We start from the raw sequence: 12,075 nt of genomic DNA, 5'->3' as shown, positions 1-12,075 counted from the left end.
CCCAATGATAACAGTATAATCTCCAAAATCAATAAAACCTCACAATGCACTGTTCTAAATTATTAGGCTCAGTAGAATTTCTAGACATTCGATATGTTTTAAAGAAATTAAAATGCTCATTTGTGGAATTTGCAGCATTAGGAGATCACATTCACTGAACAAAAAAGCTATTTAACTCCAGAACCTCCTAACAGGCCAAGTTACATGTTAACATAGGACCCTTCTTTTATGTCACCTTCACAATTCCTGCATCCATTGAGTTTCTGCTTGTATTTCTTCCCTCCCAGAGCTGCTGTTTTGATGTGAACTGCCTCCCACCCTCATAGATCTTTTGCTTGATGATCCTCCAAAGGTTCTCTATAGGGTTGAGGTCAGGGGAAGATGGTGGCCACACCACGAGTTTATCTCCTTTTATGCCCATAGCAGCCAATGGCTCAGAGGTTTTCTTTGCAGCATGAGATGATGTATTGTCAGCATGAAGATGATTTTGCTCCTGAAGGCACGTTTCTGCTTTTTATACCATGGAGGAAAGTTGTCAGTCAGAAACTCTATATACTTTGCAGAGGTCATTTTCACACCTTCAGGAACCTTAAAGGGCCCCACCAGCTGTTTCTCCATGATTCTGGCCCAAAACATGACTCCTCCACCTCCTTGCTGATGTCGCAGCCTTGTTGGGACATGGTGGCCATCCACCAACCATCCACTACTCCATCCATCTGGACCGTCCAGGGTTGCTCGACACTCATCAGTAAACAAGACTGTTTGAAAATTAGTCTTCATGTATGTCTGGGCCCAATGCAACCTTTTCTGCATGTGAGCACTCTTTAGCAGTGGCCGAATAGTAGGTTTATGTACCACAGCAAGCCTTTGAAGGATCCTACATCTTGAGGTTCGAGGGACTCCAGACGCACCAGCAGCTTCAAATATCTGTTTGCTGCTTTGTAATGGTATTCTGGCAGCTGCTCTCTTAATCCAATGAATTTGTCTGGCAGAAACCTTCCTCATTATGCCTTTATCTGCATGATCTCTGTCTGTGCTCTGTTTCAGTCACAAATCTCTTCACAGTATGATGATCACTCTTAAGCTTTCGTGAAATAGCTAATTTTTTCATACCTTGTCCAAGGCATTGCACTATTTGATGCTTTTCAGCAGCAGAGAGATCCTTTTTATTTTCCATATTGCTTGAAACCTGTGGCCTGCTTACTAATGTGGAACATCATTCATAAGTAGTTTTCCTTTAATTTGAATCACCTGGAAAACTAATTATCACGTGTTTAAGATTGATTTCAGTGATCCATTGAGCCCTGAGACACAATACCATCCACGAGTTTATTTGAAAAGCAAAACAATTAAATCTTTGACACTTAAATCCAATTTGCATAATAATTTGGAACACAGTGTATAGCGGTCTTATGAGGGTACTGTCTTTGTAAATTGTATTGCTTTTTTATGTGAGCATATTATAGCGGTATTATGAGGGTTCTGTCTTTGTACATTGTATTGCTTTTTTATGTGAGCATATTATAGCGGTATTATGAGGGTTCTGTCTTTGTACATTGTATTGCTTTTTTATGTGAGCATATTATAGCGGTATTATGAGGGTACAGTCTTTGGAAATTGTATTGCTTTTTTATGTGAGCATATTATAGCAGTATTATGAGGGTACTGCCTTTGAAAATTGTATTGCTTTTTTATGTGAGCACATCAAAATACTACATATCTGTATAATAATTTAAAAAAAACACACGACATGGGGCACTAACATGTGCGGTGATGCGGCCCGAGATCTATCGGGGGGGAACAAGCAGAATTCTGAGTGCAGCTTTGGATGTGACTAGAGTACAAAACCTGACAAACGAGGAACCATCTGGAGGAATCTGCGGGCGCGCGGGGAAGCAGCCGGTGTGAAATAACATTTTTTCAGCACTCCGATTCCTTTTCTTAGAGATTGGAAACATGTGTAGAAAGAAAATAAATAGTTTACAGAGCGGAGGGATCGATATCCAGTCACCGCAAACCGCGGGAGGATTCTGAATCAATAGCGGCAATGCCACCGAGATTACAGCCGCTATTGACGAATCCTCGGACGGCCGCTCTGTGCCCAGAGAAATTAACTTTTCTAATTACATAACGGAAACATTCGTCCTCGCAGGAAACAATCTACTGACAACCACTTTCCCGCGCTGCCAGGACGCCATTGACTTTCCTGGAGAATATAATTATTATCTCGTGCCGGGTTCATTGCTCGAAGGAAATAAAAACCCTCCGCAGCAACGACGGCTTCCACGTGTCACTATTCATTTCATTATCATCCCCTGACCTCTCTGGGGGTCCGCCGGCGCCATAGAAGAACCCAAAGGTAGGGGGGTAGTCCATGCCATGTAGTGACATTGTATCTTGTCTACTTTGCAAATACTTTTGATTAACCCATTCACTTCCATGGCATTTTAAGTTTTGGTTCCTCTTCTTCCCAGAACAATAACTTTTTTTAAAAAAATGTTTCCATCAATATGGCCATGTGAGGTCTTCTTTTTTCTGGGACGAGTTGCACTTTTGAACGACACCATTGATTTTATCATATCGTGTCATTTCCAAGCGTGGTGAAATTGCAAAAAAAGTGCAATTCCACTAATAAAATTTTCAAGCTTTGTTTTACCATGTTCAATAAATATTACAACTGACCAGCCGATATGATTCTCCAGGTCATCCCGAGTTCATAGACACCAAACATGTCTAGGTTCTTTTTTTATCTAAGGGATCAAAAAAAAAAAAAAATCCAAAATTTGTAAAAAAAAATTTAAAAAAAAAGCACGCCATTTTCTGAGACCCCATCTCCGTCCTCCATTAGCGAGTCTGCCTTCAGTCTCTTAGTAATCGTCCGCTCGCCCCGTGTCCTTCTACATCTCGGCCTGCAGAATTAAGCAGATTTTTCCAAAATTAAAGGGATTGTCCCTAGAAGGCAGCTCCTGTCTGAGTTTGTCATAGATGTGGGTCCCCAACTTGGGACCGCCCTCTAGGAGCGAGAAAAAAAGCGACTCTGGCCTACCGTACGATCTCCTACCTGGCCAGTCTGATCAGATGAGCGCTGGTCTGGACCCCTTTAATTATAGGGTGAAGAATCACTTTTTTGGCAACAATGTAGTAGTAAAATATACTTTGAACGCGATGGCGGGTCTACAGCAGCACAAAGTATTTCAGGAGACTGGATGTAATTGTTAAATAAAAATACAAAACTTTATTTAAAAAGCACAAATCATTCGGCACTCCTGTATATGTAAGCAAGCGTTATTAGAATAAGACAGAGGATACTTAGATGGAGTACCAAAAGTCCCAGCAAGCCCTGGCTGTTACATGTTTGAGCGTTTAGAACATAACATTAATAATAACCCCATCCCTGATCTGTGCCCACTGGTGATTTGTGGGAAAGTAGCACTTAAAGGGGTAGGAAAACCCTTTGTCACACTCCCCGACATTCATGGTTTCCCCAGCGATCAGATATAATCAAGAGTTCGATATTCCTGCAGCGCACCCGCAGGACAAATGAAATATTACACAGGATGTGTGCTCCAGTGCGAGAGATGCTCTTTGTAGGATCCTAAATGGCAAATTAAGACGGGACTAGAAGAGACTTCTCAATATAATTCTGCATCTGGATGGTATGTCCCTTTAAAAAAAAAAAAAAAAAGCAAACAAACCCCAGCAGACATCATAAAAGCTTTCACAGTTTTTCCCCTTTAATCAACTCAAAATGAAAAGTTCTGAAAGTTTACTAGAAAGTTTGTAATCTCATGTCGTCGTCCCGTCCAAGATCTCTGCTCCCAGTCAGTGAATGGAAACATTCATTTTTCACATACCCTTTCCGACACTGATCCATTGTGACAAACTTCAGCTGTCAGAGCAGGACAAGACTAGGATGAGATTTTAGCCTCCGCTTGCTGTCAGTGAAAGAAAATGTTCTTGATACAATCAAAGTTCTTGAAAGGAATTTTAAAGTCTCTTAGAAAGTTGTAGACGTTTCCTTTCATGCGACGATAAAACTTTATATAAAACCAGAGCGCTCCTTTAAGATTAGATTTATGCAGAGAAGATAACGAACAAAGAGGCACATCGGCATCAGATCGAGAAAGTCTCCGCCCCCGAGGAGCCGGATCCGCAAGATCAGACCTTTAAGATAAAAAAAGAAGATATATCATGATCATGTATGTAAGGCCGCGCTCACAGAGGCCAACACAATTCCTGCGCCACCTGACAGTCGTTTCTTCCACTCAGTAGCTGTCAGGTTGCAGTCATTCCTCCTAGTTAGTGATGAGCAAGTGTACTCGTTGCTCGGGTTTTCCAGAGCACGCTCGGGTGATCTCCGAGTATTTGTGACTGCTCGGAGATTTAGTTTTCTTCGCCTCAGCAGCATGATTTACGGCTACTAGCCGGGCTGACTACATGTGAGGATTCCCTAGTAACCAGGCAACACCTACATGTACTCAGCCTGGCTAGTAGCCGTAAATCATGCAGCTGAGGCGAAGAAAAGTAAATCTCTGAGCAGTCACAAATACTCGGAGATCATCCGAGCGTGCTCTGGAAAACTCGAGCAAAGAGTATATTCGCTCGTTACTACTCCTAGTAACAGAGCGGCTATCAGTCATTCCTCCTAGTGTACAGAGAGGCTGTCAGTCATTCCTCCTAGTGTACAGAGCTGCTGTCATTCCTCCTATGGTACAGAGCGGCTGTCATTCCTCTAGTGTACAGAGAGGCTGTCAGTAGCAGTTTATTCCTCCTAGGGTACAGAGCGGGTGCCAGGTGGCATTCATTCCTCCTCATGTACAGAGCGGGTGTCAGGTGGCAGTCATTCTTCATGTACAGAGCGGCTGTCAGGTGGCAGTCATTCCTCCTCGTGTACAGAGCGGCTGTCAGGTGGTAGTCATTCCTCCTCGTGTACAGAGCGGCTGTCAGGTGGCAGTCATTCCTCCTCGTGTACAGAGCGGCTGTCAGGTGGTAGTCATTCCTCCTCGTGTACAGAGCGGCTGTCAGGTGGCAGTCATTCCTCCTCGTGTACAGAGCGGCTGTCAGGTGGTAGTCATTCCTCCTCGTGTACAGAGCGGCTGTCAGGTGGCAGTCATTCCTCCTCGTGTACAGAGCGGCTGTCAGGTGGTAGTCATTCCTCCTCGTGTACAGAGCGGCTGTCAGGTGGCAGTCATTCCTCCTCGTGTACAGAGCGGCTGTCAGGTGGCAGTCATTCCTCCTCGTGTACAGAGCGGCTGTCAGGTGGTAGTCATTCCTCCTCGTGTACAGAGCGGCTGTCAGGTGGTAGTCATTCCTCCTCGTGTACAGAGCGGCTGTCAGGTGGTAGTCATTCCTCCTCGTGTACAGAGCGGCTGTCAGGTGGCAGTCATTCCTCCTCGTGTACAGAGCGGCTGTCAGGTGGCAGTCATTCCTCCTCATGTACAGAGCGACTGTCAGTCATTCCTCCTCATGTACAGAGCGGCTGTCAGTCATTCCTGCTAGTGTACAGAGTGGCTGTCAGTCATTCCTCCTAGTGTACAAAGCGGCTGTCAGTCATTCCTCCCAGTGTACACAGCAGGTGTCAGTCATTCCTCCCAGTGTACACAGCGGCTGTCAGTCATTCCTCCTCATGTACAGAGCGGCTGTCAGTCATTCTTCCCAGTGTACAGAGCGGCTGTCAGTCATTCCTCCTAGTATACACAGCGGCTGTCGGGGGCAGTCATTCCTCCTAGTGTACAGAGCGGCTGTCAGTCATTCCCCCTAGTGCACAGAGCGGCTGTCAGTCATTCCTCCTCATGTACAGAGCGGCTGTCGGGGGCAATCATTCCCCCCAGTATTAGGACACAGACTGTCAGCTGATCGGCCGGCTCTGTATATAGTATATACTGGGCAGCTGCTATAGGCGGTACTCACTAAGGTTTGGCTTGGTAATATTCCTCCGGGGTGACGGTTTTGATTCCTCCAAAGTAATCGAGTACCCAAATGTTTGTGATGTTGAGTTTGGCAAAAAACCAGTTGTGGTCGCGCGGCCAGGTCGCCATCTCCGGGTGGCGGCTGAACAGTGCCATCTTCGCCTTGTCAGACTCGGCGGCGGCCACCTGGGTGTAAAGCATCGGTCATATCTACACTATATGCATCATGTATGTGGGCACAGCGGGGCCGCGGGGGTCCTCACCTCCTGGATGCTGCCGGACATTATAATGTGAGCGCACAGCGGACTCTGGGGGTCGTAGTGCTCCTGCCGGCAATATGGGGTCTGCGCCAGAGACATGGTCAGGGAGGCGTTGGCATTCACCTGATACGGAAGAGAAGAGGAGACTGAGGTCAGAGGCGTCCTCCGGACACTCGGACATAGGTACTGCCATCTGACGGCTACCTGTCCACAGCAAGCAAAGCTGCAGTGTAAAGCAAGAGTGTGGAAATGAGCAGCAGACTGCACTAATAAGAAGCAGAGCTGCAGTATAAAGCATGAGGGTGGAACTGAGGAGCAGTCGGAGTCACATGGGGTGTTACATAAGGCCTCGGTCATGTGACCACGTGATTCTATAGGCTCCGTATACAGCACCTCTGCCTTGGTCTCACAGACACACGCAGCTCCGGTCACGAGCCGGGAACATTGCAAAACCGCGGATTCTGCAGCGTCAACTGCAGCGTCAGCGAGAGAAAAAACACAGAAAAGAGGAAACTACGAAAAAGAAAACTCGGCGAGTGTCAGTGAGGGCACTAATAATAGTGAGGGCGAGTGATGGCGACTAGTGATGAGTAGTGTTGAGCATTCCGATACTGCAAGTATCGGGTATCGGCCGATATTTGCTGTATCGGAATTTCCGATACCGAGATCCGATACTTTTGTGGTATCGGGTATCGCAACAACATTAATGTAATAATGTGTAAAAAAGAGAATTAAAATAAAAAATATCGCTATACTCACCTGTCCGACGCAGCCGGGACCTCAGCGAGGGAACCGGCAGCGTTGTTTGTTTAAATTTCGCGCTTTTACTTGGTTACGTGAAGTCCCGGCTTGTGATTGGTCAGGGCGGCCATGTTGCCGGGACGCGGACCAATCACAGCAAGCCGTGACGAAATTACGTCACGGCTTGCTGTGATTGGTCCGCGTCCCGGCAACATGGCCGCCATTAACCAATCACAAGCCGTGACGTCACGGGAGGCTGGACATGCGCGTATTTTGAAAAGCGCGCGTGTCCAGCCTCCAGTGACGTCCCGGCAACATGGCCGCCATTAACCAATCACAAGCCGGGACGTCACGGGAGGCTGGACATGCGCGTATTTTGAAAAGCGCGCGTGTCCAGCCTCCAGTGACGTCCCGGCAACATGGCCGCCATTAACCAATCACAAGCCGGGACGTCACGGGAGGCTGGACATGCGCGTATTATGAAAAGCGCGCGTGTCCAGCCTCCAGTGACGTCCCGGCAACATGGCCGCCATTAACCAATCACAAGCCGGGACGTCACTGGAGGCTGGACACGCGCGCTTTTCAAAATACGCGCATGTCCAGCCTCCCGTGACGTCACGGCTTGTGATTGGTTAATGGCGGCCATGTTGCCGGGACGCGGACCAATCACAGCAAGCCGTGACGTAATTTCGTCACGGCTTGCTGTGATTGGTCCGCGTCCCGGCAACATGGCCGCCCTGACCAATCACAAGCCGGGACTTCACGTAACCAAGTAAAAGCGCGAATTTTAAACAAACAACGCTGCCGGTTCCCTCGCTGAGGTCCCGGCTGCGTCGGACAGGTGAGTATAGCAATATTTTTTATTTTAATTCTTTATTTTACACATTAATATGGTTCCCAGGGCCTGAAGGAGAGTTTCCTCTCCTTCAGACCCTGGGAACCATCAGGAATACCGTCCGATACTTGAGTCCCATTGACTTGTATTGGTATCGGGTATCGGTATCGGATTGGATCCGATACTTTGCCGGTATCGGCCGATACTTTCCGATACCGATACTTTCAAGTATCGGACGGTATCGCTCAACACTAGTGATGAGTGAGTATTCTCGTTGCTCGGGTTTTCCAGAGCACGCTCGGGTGATCTCAGAGTATTTGTTAGTGTTCGGAGATTTAGATTTCATTGCAGCAGCTGAATGATTTACAGCTACTAGCCAGCCTGAGTACATGTGAGGATTCCCTAGCAACCAGGTAACCCCCACATGTACTCAGCCTGGCTAGCAGCTGTAAATGATTCAGCTGGGGCAAGGAAAACTAAATCTCCGAACACTAACAAATACTCGGAGACCACCCGAGCGTGCTCTGGAAAACCCGAGCAATAAGTATACTCGCTCATCACTAATAACGATAGTAATAGTGAGGGCAGTAGTAGTAATAGTGGGGGCAGCAGTAGTAGTAATAGTGAGGGCAGCAGTAGTAGTAATAGTGAGGGCACTAATAATAGTGAGGGCGGCAGTAGTAATAGTGAGGGCGGCAGTAGTAATAGTGAGGGCGGCAGTAGTAATAGTGAGGGCGGCAGTAGTAATAGTGAGGGCGGCAGTAGTAATAGTGAGGGCAGTAGTAGTAATAGTGAGGGCAGTAGTAGTAATAGTGAGGGCAGTAGTAGTAATAGTGAGGGCAGTAGCAGTAATAGTGAGGGCAGTAGTAGTAATAGTGAGGGTAGCAGTAGTTATAGTGAGGGCAGCAGTAGTTATAGTGAGTGATGGCAGTAGTAATAGTGAGGGCAGCAGTAGTAATAGTGAGGGCAGCAGTAGTAATAGTGAGGGCAGCAGTAGTAATAGTGAGGGCAGCAGTAGTAGTAATAGTGAGGGCAGCAGTAGTAACAGTGAGGGCAGTAGTAGTAATAGTGAGGGCAGTAGTAGTAATAGTGAGGGCAGTAGTAGTAATAGTGAGGGCAGTAGTAGTAATAGTGAGGGCAGTAGTAGTAATAGTGAGGGCAGTAGTAGTAATAGTGAGGGCAGTAGTAGTAATAGTGAGGGCAGTAGTAGTAATAGTGAGGGCAGTAGTAGTAATAGTGAGGGCAGTAGTAGTAATAGTGAGGGCAGTAGTAGTAATAGTGAGGGCAGTAGTAGTAATAGTGAGGGCAGTAGTAGTAATAGTGAGGGCAGTAGTAGTAATAGTGAGGGCAGTAGTAGTAATAGTGAGGGCAGCAGTAGTTATAGTGAGTGATGGCAGTAGTAATGGCGAGGGCAGTAGTAATAGTGAGGGCAGTAGTAGTAACAGTGAGGGCAGTAGTAGTTATAGTGAGGGCAGTAGTAGTTATAGTGAGGGCAGCAGTAGTTATAGTGAGTGATGGCAGTAGTAATGGCGAGGGCAGTAGTAATAGTGAGGGCAGTAGTAGTAACAGTGAGGGCAGTAGTAGTTATAGTGAGGGCGGCAGTAGTTATAGTGATGGCAGTAGTAGTAATAGTGAGGGCGGCAGTAGTTATAGTGATGGCAGTAGTAGTAACAGTGAGGGCAGCAGTAGTAATAGTGAGGGCAGCAGTAGTAGTAATAGTGAGGGCACTAATAATAGTGAGGGCGGCAGTAGTAATAGTGAGGGCGGCAGTAGTAATAGTGAGGGCGGCAGTAGTAATAGTGAGGGCGGCAGTAGTAGTAATAGTGAGGGCAGTAGTAGTAATAGTGAGGGCAGTAGCAGTAATAGTGAGGGCAGCAGTAGAAATAGTGAGGGCAGCAGTAGTAATAGTGAGGGCAGCAGTAGTAATAGTGAGGGCAGCAGTAGTAGTAATAGTGAGGGCAGTAGTAGTAATAGTGAGGGCAGTAGTAGTAATAGTGAGGGCAGTAGTAGTAATAGTGAGGGCAGTAGTAGTAATAGTGAGGGCAGTAGTAGTAATAGTGAGGGCAGTAGTAGTAATAGTGAGGGCAGTAGTAGTAATAGTGAGGGCAGTAGTAGTAATAGTGAGGGCAGTAGTAGTAATAGTGAGGGCAGTAGTAGTAATAGTGAGGGCAGCAGTAGTTATAGTGAGTGATGGCAGTAGTAATGGCGAGGGCAGTAGTAATAGTGAGGGCAGTAGTAGTAACAGTGAGGGCAGTAGTAGTTATAGTGAGGGCGGCAGTAGTTATAGTGATGGCAGTAGTAGTAATAGTGAGGGCGGCAGTAGTTATAGTGATGGCAGTAGTAGTAATAGTGAGGGCAGTAGTAGTAACAGTGAGGGCAGTAGTAGTTATAGTGAGGGCGGCAGTAGTTATAGTGATGGCAGTAGTAGTAATAGTGAGGGCGGCAGTAGTTATAGTGATGGCAGTAGTAGTAATAGTGAGGGCGGCAGTAGTTATAGTGATGGCAGTAGTAGTAATAGTGAGGGCGGCAGTAGTTATAGTGATGGCAGTAGTAGTAATAGTGAGGGCGGCAGTAGTTATAGTGATGGCAGTAGTAGTAATAGTGAGGGCAGCAGTAGTTATAGTGATGGCAGTAGTAGTAATAGTGAGGGCGGCAGTAGTTATAGTGATGGCAGTAGTAGTAATAGTGAGGGCGGCAGTAGTTATAGTGAGGGCAGTAGCAGTAGTAATAGTGAGGGCGGCAGTAGTTATAGTGAGGGCAGTAGTAGTAATAGTGAGGGCAGTAGTAGTAATAGTGAGGGCAGCAGTAGTTATAGTGATGGCAGTAGTAGTAATAGTGAGGGCGGCAGTAGTTATAGTGATGGCAGTAGTAGGAACAGTGAGGGCAGTAGTAGTAATAGTGAGGGCAGTAGTAGTAATAGTGAGGGCAGCAGTAGTTATAGTGATGGCAGTAGTAGTAATAGTGAGGGCGGCAGTAGTTATAGTGATGGCAGTAGTAGTAATAGTGAGGGCGGCAGTAGTTATAGTGATGGCAGTAGTAGTAATAGTGAGGGCGGCAGTAGTTATAGTGAGGGCAGTAGCAGTAGTAATAGTGAGGGCGGCAGTAGTTATAGTGAGGGCAGTAGTAGTAATAGTGAGGGCAGTAGTAGTAATAGTGAGGGCAGCAGTAGTTATAGTGATGGCAGTAGTAGTAATAGTGAGGGCGGCAGTAGTTATAGTGATGGCAGTAGTAGGAACAGTGAGGGCAGTAGTAGTAATAGTGAGGGCAGCAGTAGTAATAGTGAGGGCAGCAGTAGTTATAGTGAGTGATGGCAGTAGTAATGGCGAGGGCAGTAGTAATAGTGAGTGATGGCAGTAGTAGTAACAGTGAGGGCAGTAGTAGTAATAGTGAGGGCAGCAGTAGTAATAGGGAGGGCATTATTATCATTATTACCCCCCTCCGCTCGGCGGCTGCAGTGTGTGAGATAAGCGGCGCCCCCTGCAGGCCGGCACTGATAACGCTTCTCCTCCCGCCGCTGCAGGGATAGTCACCAGTAACGCTCCCGCCTATACCGCCTCCTGCTCCTCCGGATTATCGGACTGCTGTAAGCCAGTTAACCCCTCCTGAGCTGACCCCACACTCGGGCCTCCCGGGGCAGCTATGACGTCACCCCCGGCGGCCGCCGCTCACCTGCAGGTCCTGCACGGAGATCTCCATGGCGGTCAGGTAGAAGTACAGCACGCCGCCGCTCTGGCCCCGCGGACCGTCACTCACGGAGAACACATTGGCGAAGGGCAGCCCCCGCACCGGCTCGTGGCTGGAGAGAGTGGCCAGAGCGCCCCAGTCACACTTGTGCGCCACGTACCGGGCGACCCGGGCGGTCTCATTGTGAGGGGGGATCGCAGCTGCCCCCAGCGATACGACCAGGAAGAAAACCAGAGAAACCCCCCAGGACACGATCACACCAGCCCGGCTCATCCTTCCTCCTCACTGACAGGACTGGAGGCACCTAGTGACAGAAGGAGAAGCACGCCGCCCCAGGGGAGGAGCCCGAGAACGTGCGACCAATAGGGGAGGAGAATAGTGCACGGTGGCCAATCACAACAGCCAGGAGGCGTGGTGACAATGAGGATGTAAACAACAAGTTAGAGGAGGAGTTTGTTATGTAACAACCAATAGAAAGATCATGACTAAACAAAATAGAGGAATAGTGTGTGGGCGGGGCGACACATGTCACCTTGTAGCCTCAGCATAGCGCTTCATAGTGGCAATTCTGGGTACTGCAGCTCATAACAATCCCTTCAATAAGAGCCGAGTTGCAGTACCGACAGCGGCCACTACACAGTGAGTG

At 47.6% G+C, this 12,075-nt stretch overlaps 1 protein-coding gene across 2 annotated transcripts; it reads right to left on the bottom strand.

The window, feature by feature from the left end:
* Positions 1–3,209: 3,209 nt before the first annotated feature.
* Positions 3,210–11,745, bottom strand: CREG1 (cellular repressor of E1A stimulated genes 1). 2 transcript variants are annotated; one of them, XM_077293738.1, is made up of 4 exons: positions 11,415–11,745; positions 6,173–6,292; positions 5,910–6,095; positions 3,210–4,161 (listed from the first exon to the last, which is right to left on the bottom strand). In XM_077293738.1, exons 1-3 carry the CDS (start codon positions 11,700–11,702, stop codon positions 5,910–5,912), a joined length of 594 nt encoding a protein of 197 aa, XP_077149853.1. In that variant the 5' UTR covers positions 11,703–11,745; the 3' UTR covers positions 3,210–4,161. The 2 variants fall into 2 exon arrangements, with proteins under 2 accessions (XP_077149853.1, XP_077149852.1); XM_077293737.1 differs by having other exon boundaries at positions 3,210–4,164; positions 5,911–6,095; positions 11,415–11,744.
* Between the last annotated feature and the right edge of the window lie 330 nt (positions 11,746–12,075).

This window comes from Ranitomeya variabilis, chromosome 3, assembly GCF_051348905.1.
Source record: "Ranitomeya variabilis isolate aRanVar5 chromosome 3, aRanVar5.hap1, whole genome shotgun sequence".
Lineage (NCBI taxonomy): Eukaryota > Metazoa > Chordata > Amphibia > Anura > Dendrobatidae > Ranitomeya > Ranitomeya variabilis.
Note: the sequence above shows the minus strand (reverse complement) of the source record. Positions and strands in the feature narration are given on the sequence as shown.